Source organism: Zea mays, chromosome 8, assembly GCF_902167145.1.
Source record: "Zea mays cultivar B73 chromosome 8, Zm-B73-REFERENCE-NAM-5.0, whole genome shotgun sequence".
Taxonomy (NCBI): domain Eukaryota; kingdom Viridiplantae; phylum Streptophyta; class Magnoliopsida; order Poales; family Poaceae; genus Zea; species Zea mays.
Window position 1 is genome coordinate 181,601,328 of NC_050103.1, and position 13,439 is coordinate 181,614,766.

The 13,439-nt window shown below is 50.4% G+C and overlaps 1 protein-coding gene across 1 annotated transcript; it reads left to right on the forward strand.

Moving 5' to 3' along the window:
* Positions 1 to 3,297: 3,297 nt before the first annotated feature.
* On the forward strand, positions 3,298 to 4,996 carry LOC103636664 (probable pectinesterase 53). The gene is made up of 5 exons (XM_008659018.3): positions 3,298 to 3,766; positions 3,849 to 4,041; positions 4,116 to 4,322; positions 4,411 to 4,646; positions 4,737 to 4,996. Exons 1-5 carry the CDS (start codon positions 3,363 to 3,365, stop codon positions 4,882 to 4,884), a joined length of 1,188 nt encoding a protein of 395 aa, XP_008657240.1. The 5' UTR covers positions 3,298 to 3,362; the 3' UTR covers positions 4,885 to 4,996.
* Positions 4,997 to 13,439: the final 8,443 nt, after the last annotated feature.

The window sequence follows — 13,439 nt, forward strand, 5'->3', positions numbered from 1 at the left end:
TGAGTAATGGAATTTCAGAGATATTCTACAACAAAAGGTGGCCGAACTGCTTAACATTCAGAAAATTTATTGGAAGCAGCGTGCGGTTAAGTGGGTTACTGATGGAGACATTTGCTCTCGCTTCTTCCACGCTCATGCCACCATTAAGCACAGAAAAAATTCAATTGCCACCTTAACTGACGACAATGGGATCACCCTCTTTGAGCATGAACATAAATCTGTTCTCCTCTGGGACGCTTTCAAGTGCAGATTGGGATCGTCTGATTTCTAAGGCATTGTTTTTGACCTCCCAGAACTTTTAATCCGTAATGAGGAGCTTCACGAGTTAGACTCCCCGTTTACTAAATCGGAGATTGACAACATTATAAAATCGTTACCTTCGGATAAATCACCTGGTCCTGATGGTTTCAATACATATTTCATCAAGAAGTGTTGGCATATCATTGCTCAAGATTTCTATGATCTTTGTGAAAAATTCTATCAAGGTGAAGTCTGCTTAAGAAGTATCAATGGGTCCTTCATTGTTTTGATCCCGAAGAAGGAGAATCCGCAGAAGGTGGGAGATTATAGGCCAATTTCACTACTAAACAATAGTATGAAAATCTTAACGAAGTTGTTGGCAAACCGCCTGCAACCGTTCATGTCTCGGTTAATTCACAAGAACCAATATGGATTCATCAAGGGAAGATCTATTCGGGACTGCTTGGCTTGGGCCTATGAATACATTCACTTATGCCACTCCTCAAAAAAAGAAATCATTGTGCTCAAGCTGGACTTCGAAAAGGCTTTTGACACTGTTGAACATGAACTGATTATTCAGGTGCTGACTCACAAAGGTTTCAGCCCTAGATGGATCAACTGGGTTCGAAGCATCCTTCTTTCTGGCACGTCTTCGGTGTTGCTCAATGGGGTCCCTGGTAAGCCCTTTCATTGCAAGAGAGGTGTTAGACATGGTGATCCTCTTTCGCCTCTGTTGTTTGTCTTGGCAGCCGACCTTCTTCAGAGCATTATTAATAAGGCTAGACTGTGGAATCTTCTTAAGCTCCCTTTACCGGATATCGGTGACCAGGATTTCCCGATTGTTCAGTATGCAGATGACACTCTTTTGATTTTGGAGGCCTGTCCTAAGCAACTTTTCTTCCTCAAGGCAATCCTCAACTCTTTTGCTTCTTCTACTGTCCTTAAGATTAATTATAATAAATCAAATATGTACTCTATAAACGTGCCTTCTGAAAAGATGGAGATCCTCTCTCGAACTCTCAATTGCCAGATTGGAGAAATGCCATTCACCTATCTTGGTTTGCCTCTGGGCCTTGCGAAACCCAGAAAGGAACACTTTATGCCCCTTATTCAAAGGATTGAGAAGAGATTGTCTTGCTCTTCAAATTTTTTATCTCAAGCTGGGCGCTTGGAGTTGGTAAATTCAGTCTTCTCAGCCTTGCCAATGTTCTTTATGTGCACGCTCAAGATACCTAAAACCATCATTAAGCAAATTGACATGTTCAAGAAACATTGTCCGTGGAGAGGGAATGACATTAGTTCCAAGAAGCCGCCTCTGATTGCTTGGAATTTTGTTACTCAGAGAAAAGTGAATGGCGGGTTGGGGGTTCTTCGCCTTGAAACCCAGAACGAGGCTCTCCTAATCAAATTCTTGCATAAATTTTTCAATAACAGCGACTTACCCTGGGTGCATCTCGTCTGGAATAAATACTATTTGTCCCGAGGACTCCCGGGCCATAGAGACATTGGCTCTTTCTGGTGGAAGAGCATGATCAAGCTCCTTCCCAACTTTAAGGAACTGGCACTCCCTGTTATTGGCAATGGCAGATCAATTTCGTTGTGGGAAGATCAGTGGAGTGAGAACATCCCAAGGCAAAAATTCCCAGAGTTATTCTCTTTTGTTAAAAACACAAAATTGACTATTAAAGAGGCTAAAGAGCAGGATCATTTTGCTGGTTTTTTTCATTTGCCTATCTCTGAACAAGCATATGATCAATACCTGGAGTTGCAGGTGGTTTGGGAGCAAATTGCCCTCAGTAATGCCCACGACCGTTGGCATTACATTTGGGGCTCTGACAACTACTCTTCTCAAAAAGCTTACATATTTTTTATGGGCCAGACGCAGGTTCACCCTATCTACAGACACTTATGGAAAAGCAAATGTCAGCCTAAGCATAGAGTTTCTATTGGTTGTGGCTTAAAAATAGACTAAATACCAGAGATATGCTGAGAAGGAAAAACATGGAACTGGATTCTTATTCTTGCGAGAACTGTTTATGGCAAAGAGAGGAGACTCTTTATCATCTGTTCCTCAGATGCAATTTTGCGAAAGCTTGCTGGAACTCAATTGGCATAACCCCACCCAGAATTTTTAATCCTGAGGAGGCATCAGTGAACCTTAAACACCAGCTTAACATCCCCTTCTCTATGGAGATTATTATTCTCATGACATGGAGCATCTGGAAAAGTCGAAATGAGTGGCTATTTTCAAACAAAGATCATTCGGTTCATCACTGTACACAAGAATTCTGTAAAGAGTTGCGGTTGATCATGCACAGAGCGCGTGGGAACTTTGACTTCTCCATCCCGAATTGGCTGAGTTTGTGGCAGGCATAAGAGTAGTTCTTCCTAATCCATTGCATTTAAACCTCTTATTTAGATCTCTCGGTTTTGCTTTTGTAAAGAGACTAAGTTGTAACATTTTCTTTTCTCATCTTCAATAAAATTTTCAGTAGGGGCCCCCTCCTGATTCTTCAAAAAAAAGGTGTTTGGCAAGCCAGCTAAAATCTCTGTTTTCAAAACTAAAGTATTACAAATACTGCAACTCTTTTGAAGTATTCTAAACTTAGGTTTATACCTCAGTTTTCTCTGTAAAACGCAGCGCGCGCATCTCTCCCGCGTGAAAAAAATACTTTGCTTCCAAACACCTCTATGTATTCAATACTATGGTATTCTAAAACTGTAGTATTTTAAACTGTGGTATTGTCATGACTAAAGTATACTGTAGTATTTCAAAAACCGTGGTTTCCAAAAAACTTTGTCCCAAACAGGGCCTTCATTGTCAGTTGCAAGCTGCCACACCTCTCCAGTCATGTAGTATGAGTTCAACCCAACGCCACAATTACACAGTAAAGAAATGGATAGTTGCAATCCCAACTAAAACACAAACAAAATACCCAGAAATGACAAATAAGAAAAGTCGCACCAAATCGAAAGGAGAACCTTATCTGCTCCCCATCAAGAAAATTCGTGTTCCCGTGCGCTCACTCTGCCGCGCAGAAGTCGCCATCATTTGCTAGGGCAGCGTACCAAACGCACTTGGCAGGCAGCAGCTCGTGAACTGTGGCGACTCGCTCGACTTCATGCCACTTTATTCCGTTTCTGTCTTCTTCTTGCCCGTGATCGAGCTCCTTTTCTTGCTTAAATTCTCCGCCGCCCCACCTCCAGCTTCCTTCAATTCCGGAATGGGCATGCCGCGAGCACGATCCTTGGCCTGCATTGCCGTGGCGGCCATTGCGCTCCTCGCGCCGACGCGCGGAGCGGAGATGGTCGAGCGGCAGTTCGTGGAGTGGGTGCGGTACATGGGCGGCCTCCGGCACAGCACGTTCCAGCAGCACGCGCTGGACCGTGCGTCCCCCTCGTACTCGCTCGTCGTCGACGCGAACCCGGCGTTCGGCGACTTCACGACCATCCAGGCCGCCGTCGACTCGCTCCCGGACATGAACCTCGTCCGCGTCGTCATCAGGGTCAACCCCGGCACCTACACGTACGTAGTATATCCCGGGCCTGGAGCGGCGGTGACGTTCGTATCGTGCCAGTACCACCTGCTGAGCCCCCCTGTGTCGCAGGGAGAAGGTGAGCATCTCGGCGATGCGCGCGTTCATCACCCTGGAGGGCGCCGGCGCGGACAGCACGATCGTGCAGTGGGGCGACACCGCGGACTCGCCGACGGGGGCCAAGGGACGGCCCCTCGGCACGTTCAACTCCGCGTCCTTCGCCGTGAACGCGCAGTACTTCCTGGCGAGGAACATCACTTTCAAGGTACGCATGCATGCAATAACCCTACGTCCGACTATATGCTAGCTGTAGCTTACCGGCGGCGTTGGGCGGGACAGAACACGTCGCCGGTGCCGAGGCCCGGGGCGACGGGGAAGCAGGCGGTGGCGCTGCGGGTGTCGGCGGACAACGCGGCGTTCGTGGGGTGCAGTTTCCTGGGCGCGCAGGACACGCTGTACGACCACTCGGGCCGGCACTACTACAAGGAGTGCTACATCCAAGGGTCCGTGGACTTCATCTTCGGCAACGCGCTGTCGCTGTACGAGGTACGTAACGTACGAACCTGGACGACGACGTGGTGGTGGTGGAGCTGCCATTATATTGACGGGTGGACTGGACGGACGCTCCATCCAGGACTGCCACGTGCACGCGATCGCGCTGGACTACGGGGCGCTGACGGCGCAGAACCGGCAGAGCATGCTGGAGGACACGGGGTTCTCCTTCGTCAACTGCCGGGTGACGGGCTCCGGCGCGCTCTACCTGGGCCGCGCCTGGGGCACCTTCTCCCGCGTCGTCTTCGCCTACACCTACATGGACGACATCATCATCCCCAAAGGATGGTACAACTGGGGCGACCCCAACCGCGAGCTGTACGTACCTCATCCTCATCTCCACGGTCTATGCTATGCACGGCGGCCAGAGTTTGGAACTAAAAAAATGGTGGAACAACGCTGCTGCAGGACGGTGTTCTACGGGCAGTACAAGTGCACGGGGCCGGGCGCGACCTACGCCGGCCGGGTGGCGTGGTCGCACGAGCTCACCGACGACGAGGCCAGGCCCTTCGTCTCGCTCAACTTCATCGACGGCAACGAGTGGATCATGCTGTAGTTGTATATTATCGTAAATCTCCCAGTCGCTCACACGGCAGCACGTCGCCACACCATGTAAAGAAGCAGAGGAACAAAACAATATACAAGATTTACATTTTTCTGTTGCTCCATTCGGAGTCCAAAACTCTCAAGGCAGCATCTAGATGATGGAAGGTATACATGTCCAACCCGGACCCGAAAGGCCTAGATTTAGCCCGTCAAGAGCCTGGCCGGGCTTATGCTACTATAGTGTCACGTCGTGCCGGCACGGGTCTAGCCCGTTCTAATGTAGAGGCATGGACACGGCCCATTAACGAAGTTAAGAGCTCCCCTCGTTCTTCCCCCATATGCGCGCCTACTCGTCTCCTCGCCTGATTCGTTGATTCCTAACCCTAGCTTCCCTTTTCTTCGGTTCTCCCCATCCTCCACCACCGCATCACGCCGACTCATTGGCCGTTGCACATCGCCATCGTCACTACTGGTGGATCTCCCCCTGTTCTCTCCCTCCTCTACAAACTACGTCACTACGGTTTAGCTCTCCTCACCCACAGAGTCGCATCTAACTCGCTCGTCACCACCATCCCCGGCGCGGGAGACGTAGTCTTGTCTCGCCCGGGCGTGTGGGGGACAGATATCCTCCAGGTCCACTAGAAGGTTAGAAGGCCTCGCAAACGGTTTTGGGCTTACTATCTTGCAAGGCCATCCCTTCGTGGGCCAGGGGGAGAAACTACCAGCGGAATAGGATGACACAAGGAATGAACAAGCGCGGGCCAAGGCGGTTCGCGGGGTTTTGAGCTTTATCCGAAGCTCTAATCCGATTCTCCTGCGCGACCACCCTGGACATCGGAACTGAGTGAGAATAAGTCGGCAAGATTGTAGGAAGATAAGTTCGGTCGATTCACTATTACTTAGGCATGCAACGTTATCATACGCATATGTAAATGCCCCACGATCGGATATATAAGGCTCAAGGGGCACCCTATCAAAAGACAGGTCATTCATCAGCCATCTACTCCGTTCTCTAGCATCCTTCATGCTAGAGAATCCCCCTGTAACCCACCACATAAAGATCCACACCAGGAAGTAGGGTATTACGCCTCTCCAAGCGGCCCGAACCTATAGAAAATTGTCTACCGTCTCTCGTGTGCTTAGCACGAACCATCGAGCTATAGTCAGCAACACTGTTTTACCCAAAAGCACCTCGATCGAGGGGTAACCCCGGGTGCGCGGTCGGATCCCAAACACCGACAGCTGGCGCGCCAGGTAGGGGGTGTGTCGCTGATCCAAGCTAGCTAATGGCCGTCATTTTCCAACACAAGATTGCTCTCCGCCCTGGATCCGTGTTCTGCTTCGGGACCATTTTGTCCGTGGCAGACGAAGAAAGAATTCTGCATCGTATAGCGGATCCACCGAAGAAGAAGCCTTCCTCGAAAATCTCCGAAAAAGCCGGAACAAGGTAGCAAATAGCGCAACCTCCAGCGCCCCAGGCTACCTCCTGCAAGTCAGGAGCAGAGAATTCATTTACCCGAAGAACCCTGTTGTCCACCTCGTCCACGGAAGAGTGGACATGAATTACGAGGAAAAAAAAGAAGCAAACGGGGTAGAGGCCCGTCAAGCTGCTCTTCTGGTGCCTTCGCCCTCAAAGGAGGACAGAAAGAAGCTTGTCACCACATCAACTCCTTTCTGCCCCGATGTCCTCTTCATCGGGGGAAGAGTGGAATCATCTCCCATCTCCGATGACGAGCCAACCATGCCTGGGGAAGAACCTCCTCAGCGAGAAGCTCGCCGACGGAGGAACCGACACCGAAATATTCGGCGACATCACGAAGCAGGGGAACGGGACCCGGCGCAGCCTGTATCCCGAGATGAAATTTCGGAGGTGGGAGAAACTCCTGACGAATGAGTCTTTAGAGAGAGGAGGAACTCTCGCCGACGTGATCGTCGGCAGGCTCAAGAGCAAGCTGAGCAGGATGCGAGGCAACGCCAAGAGAACCCTCTCTTCGCGCGAAACCTGAACCCTGACTTCACCCATGCCATGAACACACCGAGTGAGGTCGGTGGAGTATTGGCTCGGATAGCCGATGGCCTCCCCTAGACTCTAGACGCTTAAGGCTATCGGTGGTTGTTCACTCGGGCGGCTAATCATCTTCTACCCCTCGCTCATCCCCCGAGCGATCTATGGCATGCCATCAACCGTCGGTGGGATGCGCGGAGCTCCATCAATGCTTCACGCGAACGACGACATGAGAATAAGATACGACGCCGAGAGGAGTACGATCGGGATCATGGCGTCCCAGCACGAAGTCAGGCCACTAGAGTTGAGTCGGCAACAGCTTCAACTGGTGGCACACCCCGGGGACGGTCAAGACAGCACATCGGCAACTCCCCTCCCCAGGATCGACACCACAGTCATCGACAGGAAGACACGTGTGGGGTATCTGCGCTCACTCCACGTCTTAGGGCCATTCAATGGCCCCCAAACTTCAAGGTCTCCAACGTCGACAAATACGAGCCTAAGCAGGACCCGGGAGGCTGGTTGGCCATCTATACAACCGCTGCTCGGGCCGCTAGGGCAACTGAAGATGTGATGACTACGTATTTACCCATCGTCCTCGAGCAAGACGCATTGCAATGGCTGCGACATCTACCGCGGCACTGCATTGACGATTGGAGCGACTTCAGTCGACGTTTTATCGCCAACTTCCAATCCCTCTCCGACAAGCTGGTGCAGCCATGGGACCTCAAATCCATCAGGCGCCGAGGGGATGAGACTCTTCGGTCGTACCTCAAGAGGTTTCAGACCATGAGAAATCGCATCCCCGAAGTCGCTGAAGCAGCAGTGATCGAGGACTTCTACCGGGGATCCAATGACTCGGCCTTCGTCCGAGCCATACTGCAAAAGGCACTGACCACTTCCGAGCAGCTGTTCAGGGAGGCGGACCTCTACATCACCGCCGATGAACGAGCTTGGGACCTCATCGGGGGAGCGAAGCCTACCCCATCTGCACCACGACGTGACACAAACCAGCAGATCGACAAGCGCTGAGAGAAGAGACCTCGTGAAGAGGTCCATGCCGCCGGACCACCCGTCTCTCGTGCCTGAGGTGCGCCCCGCGGAGGCGAGCGGACACTGGACGACATCCTCGATGCCCAGTGCCTGTATCAAAGGATATGCGCCACACCTTGCGAAACTGTAGAGACTTCAAGCACTCCGTCGCGAATGGCCGACCCTTCCAACCTCTACCACCTCCCCCACCGCGAGGAGGGCCCGGTGAACCTCAACGACCTCAGCAGCAGGAAGAGGTAGGAGGTGGAGCATTTCTGCGCATCGACGGAGAGGTCAACGTCATCTTCGGAGGACATGGGTTACAAGAAAACAAAAGGCAACAGAAGCTCAACGACCGACAGATACTGGTGGCAACCACCAGTGCTCCCGCCACCTATCGGTGGTCAGAACACCCGATCACCATTACCCGGGTGGATCAATGGCTCAACTTCGACCATCCGGGCAAGTACCCGCTCCTCATCGATCCGGTGATCCGAGAGAGCAGGGTAAAGAAAGTATTGGTGGACGGGGGAAGCAGCATCAACGTCACCTTCCCCCGAACACTCTTGGGCTTAGGAGTTGCGCTCAAAGAGCTCCATGAGTCGGACACTCCTTTCTTCGGCATCGTCCCGACCGAAGGAGAATACCTGCTTGGACACATCTACATGCCTGTTACCTTTGGAACTCCGGAAAACTATAGAACCGAGTTCCTAAGGTTTGAGGTGACAAGCTTCGACTGTGGATACAATGCCATCATCGGCAGGCCAGGATTGGCGAAATTCATGGCCATTTCGCACTATTCGTACATGATATTGAAGATGCTAGGACCACAAGGGATCATCACTGTGTGCGCCGACTTCCAAGGCGCCGCGGAATGTTTTCGAGCGGCCATTCAGGCGGCCCTCACTACTAAACCACCGACAACTTCTTCCGCGTAGGCAAACTCAAAGCCTGAGGAAGATTTCACGATACCTACGAATGAAGCTCAAGCCATGACCTCTATGCGGCCAACTGAGGAGACAAAAAGAATCAACCTCGGGTTCGCTGATGAACGCAAGACTGCCATCATCAGCTCTAGCCTGGACGACAAATAGGAAGGTGCGCTCGTCCAGTTCCTGCAAGATAACCGAGACGTATTCGCATGGTAGCCTGCGGATATGCCGGGAGTCCCAAGAGAACTGGCCGAGCACAAATTGAAGGTTTATCCCCAAGCAAGGCCGATCCGACAAAAACTGCGTCGTTTCACGCCTGACAAGAGAGAGGCTATACGTGTCAAGCTAGCTTGCTTAGTTGTAGCAGGGTTCATTAGAGAAGTACTGCATCCAAAGTGGCTAGCAAATCCTGTTCTTGTATTAAAAAAGAATAAAGTGGATTGGCACATGTGCGTCGACTATACAGATCTCAATAAACATTGTCCGAAGGATCCATTCGGACTCCCTAGGATAGATCAGGTGGTTGATTCGACCGCCTGATGTTCTATGCTGTCCTTCCTGGACTGCTATTCTGGGTACCATCAGATCAGCCTAGCAAAAGAAGATAAGGAAAAAACTGCATTCATTACCCCGTTTGGAGCTTTCTGCTATACCTCCATGACCTTCGGCCTCAAGAACGCAGGAGCAACTTACCAGAGAGTATAGGTGTACATTCGGGCCGCCCGGCCCGGCCCAAGCCCGAAAAGGCCCATATTATTTGAATTTTGGGCCGTGCCGGGCCGGCCCACGGGCCTAACCCTCGGGCTTAAACGTGCCGGGCTCATTTCGGGCGGCCCGAAATTATAAAAGCCCGAAATTCACATTAGGGCCCGAAATTCAATTTTTGGCCCGAAATTCATATCAGGGCCCGAAATTCACATGAGAGCCCAAAATTCAAAACAAATTTAATAAAATAAATAAAAGATAAGACAAATAAATTTGACCAAAAGCAAACTTAATATTTGTATTAAGTTACTAGAGCTATGCAATGACCACCTCGTTTACAAATCATTTTGTTAGAAAGAAAACGAGTATAATCAGCTCTATATAAAGTTCGTAAGTTCAGTTCATTATCTAATGTTCATAACAAAAATAAAATTACATCACATACTCTAATTCAAAGCTACAAAAAACATCTAACTAACATTATCTTTAGCTTTGTGTTCTTTATCAAGTACATGAAAGTGTGGAATGAAGTGTGATTTTAATAAATATATGGGCCTTTTCGTGCCTCTATATGGGCCATTTCATGCCTGCCTTAAACGGGCCGTGCTCGTACCCGCCTATGGGCCGCGACCTCGGCCCAAACCCGGCCCGATATATCAGGCCGTGCCAGCCCGGCACTAAAATATTTCGTATCGTGCCGTGCCGTGCTTTTTTCCGTGCTTCGGGCTAGCCCATCAGGCCCGACCCAAATGTACACCTATACTAGAGAGCTATTCAGACATGCTTAGCCAATCACTGGGGCAAGCGGGTAGAAGCTTATGTTGATGATGTGGTGATCAAAACAGAAAACTCAGAAAACTTCATCGAAGATTTGCAGCTGGTCTTCAACAGCCTGAGGCGATACCGGTGGAAGTTCAATCCAGAAAAATGTGTCTTCGGAGTACCAGCAGGGAAGTTGCTTGGATTCATTGTCAGCCACCGAGGAATTGAAGCTAACCCGGAAAAGATCGAGATTATCATGAGAATGGAAGCACCGCGATCATAGAAGAAAGTGCAAAGGCTTACTGGATGCATGGCAACCTTGAGCAGGTTCATATCAAGGCTAGGCAAGAAAGGCTTACCATTCTACAAATTGCTTAAGAAGGTAGACAAGTTCCAGTGGACCGCACAAGCACAGGAAGCTCTCGAAACATTAAAAATGTTCTTGACCACACCACCAGTATTAAAGCCGCCACGCCGAGCCACACCAAATCAGTCGGCAGAAGATCTGTTGCTATACGTCTCCTGCACGACTCACGTGGTGAGCACCGCGTTAGTAGTCGAGCGAGCAGAGGAAGGACACACATATCCAGTACAGCATTCGGTCTACTTCATTAGTGAAGTTCTGGGGCCCTCTAAAAAGAAATATCCCCAAGTTCAAAAACTACTATACACAGTACTTCTAACTGCTCGCAAACTCCGTCACTACTTTGACGACCACAAAGTCATAGTAGTCACCGGGTTTCCAATAGGGGATATCCTTCACAACAAAGAAGCCATTAGAAGAATAGCCAAGTGGGCTTGCGAGCTGGGAGCTCATGACATAGAATTTCGGCTGCGCACAACAGTGAAGACTCAAGCACTAGTTGACTTCGTATCAGAGTGGACCGAGCAACAAGTTCCTGACAACCCGGAAGCTACTGAAGTATGGCGGATGTATTTCGATGGCTTGCTGAAACTGCAGGGTGCAGGCGCAGGAATCCTCTTCATTGCCCCTGGAGGTGAGCAACTCAAGTACGCGTTTCAGCTATTATTCCCAGCATCAAATAATGCAACAGAATATGAGACACTAATCCATAGGTTGAGCATTGGCATATCACTGGGCATTAATAGATTGATGGTATACAGAGATTCACTAGTGGTCATAAGCCAGATAAATGAAGATTGGGATTGCTCGACTAATTCCATGGGCAAATACTGTACGGTCGTCCGAAAATTAGAAGACAAGTTTGATGGTTTGGAATTCCATCACGTGGAAAGAGACCGCAACGCAGCAGACGCATTGTCGAAGCTAGGATCCAGTCGGGCCCAGGCCCACCTAGAGTCTTCGTCTAGGAGGTGCCACGCCCAAGTATTCCCTCGGATCAGGCGGAAGAGTGCAACGCCCTGAGCCAAACCCGAATCGGACCCTAATGACTGGAGAGAGCCTATCATCAGGTATATAAGGAATGAAGAAGAACCAGATGATAAGGCTATAGCAGAACGCATCGCGAGACAGTCAGCCACTACACCCTCATAGGGGGTGCACTGTATAGAAGGGGCACGACAGGAGTCCTCATGAAGTGCATTTCCTCGGTTACTGGGCGCCAGCTATTAGATGAGATCCACACCAGACAGTGTGGAATACACGCAGCATCCAGAACTCTGGTTGGGAAAGTTTTCAGGTCTGGTTTCTATTGGCCAACAACAAAGAGTGACGCAACCGAGTTAGTCCAGAGATGTGAAGCTTGCCAATTCTTGTGAAAGCAACAACATTTACCAGCACAGCAGCTACAGACCATACCTGTAACATGGTCATTTTCATGCTGGGGGTTGGATATTGTCGGTACCCTGAAACTAGGGTACCCCTTGCTACTGTATAAAGACGCAGTACCACGCGACTATCTCTTAGTCGCGTGGTAAAGGTGTTGTATGTGGGACCGAGCCATGACTCGCCCCAGCCTCGAGCGACTACTCTGGGTCCACAACAGCACATGACCCCACCACATGGGCGGGTCCGGAGCCACCACGTGTCCAGAGAAAGTGATATACCCCAAGGCCTCAACAGTGAGTCCGAACCCCCATGGGAGAGTGTCAGACCCCTGGATATACAGTCCGGACCTCCAAGGTTGGTCCAGGACCTCCACGTGTGCAAGCTGGACCCCTGTAATGGGATCTAGACCCCCCGTATGGGGTCCGGGCCACCCACAATGGGGTCCCAAGTTCCCAGGACAGAACATACTCGGGCCTTGAACAGGACCCAGGTGGGGGTCCGGTGCCGACACGTGTCCGGACCTAGTCTGGTGGGTTCCGGACCTGTCTGCATACACTCCTGCCCCCGCTCAGGCGGAGACCCGTTGCAGCCACGTGGCATACTACGCGTGGCTTAAGCCAACGGGCGGAACCTAGCATGACGCCTCTGGGCTACGCGCACCTCCATATTCATTATGGATAACACATGCGCCTGTCCATTCCACTGACAGGTGGCGTGCACAGTCCACGATATGCGAGCCATGCTGTTATTCACCATTACTTATACGTTTCGGCTATCAATGTTGCATGGACTGCAGTCATCAAGACTCTTGGTGATTGCTCAGGCGTTACTAGCATTAGTTACTCACATAATGTATTCTTTCCATTATGTTCTTGGGCCCACATGTCGGGGTTCAACATCCTTGTATGTGCCTCCCTTAAACTATAAAAGGGAAGGCACACAGTGTTACAAGGGACAGGCTCTCAAGTACACATGGACAAGCTCACAGGTTTTACACATACTCAATACTACATACACACAGTGGAGGTAGGGTATTACGCTTCGGCGGCCTGAACCACTCTAATCCCTCGTGTCCTCGTGTGTTCATCCCAAATCCACACAACAGGCAAAACGCTTAGGCCCCTTCCTCATCTTAGGATTAGGGTGGGTGCGTTCCACCACCTGGCCGGAGGATTTTCTCTCTAACAGACATGATTGGACCCTTCAAGAAAGCTCAGGGAGGCTATACTCACGTGCTGGTCGTCATCGACAAATTCACCAAATGGATAGAGTACAAACCTATTGCTTCTTTAACTTTAGCTAAGGCAGTGGAGTTCATACAAGACATAATATTCAGGTTTGGGATCCCGAATAGCATCATAACTGACCTGGGATCCAAC

Coding starts and splice junctions, on each gene's coding strand:
- LOC103636664 (XM_008659018.3), top strand. CDS start 3,363: ATGCCACTTTATTCCGTTTCTGTCTTCTTCTTGCCCGTGATCGAGCTC. Junction 4,323..4,410: donor ACGCGCTGTCGCTGTACGAG/GTACGTAACGTA, acceptor CGCTCCATCCAG/GACTGCCACGTGCACGCGAT. Junction 4,647..4,736: donor GGCGACCCCAACCGCGAGCT/GTACGTACCTCA, acceptor ACGCTGCTGCAG/GACGGTGTTCTACGGGCAGT.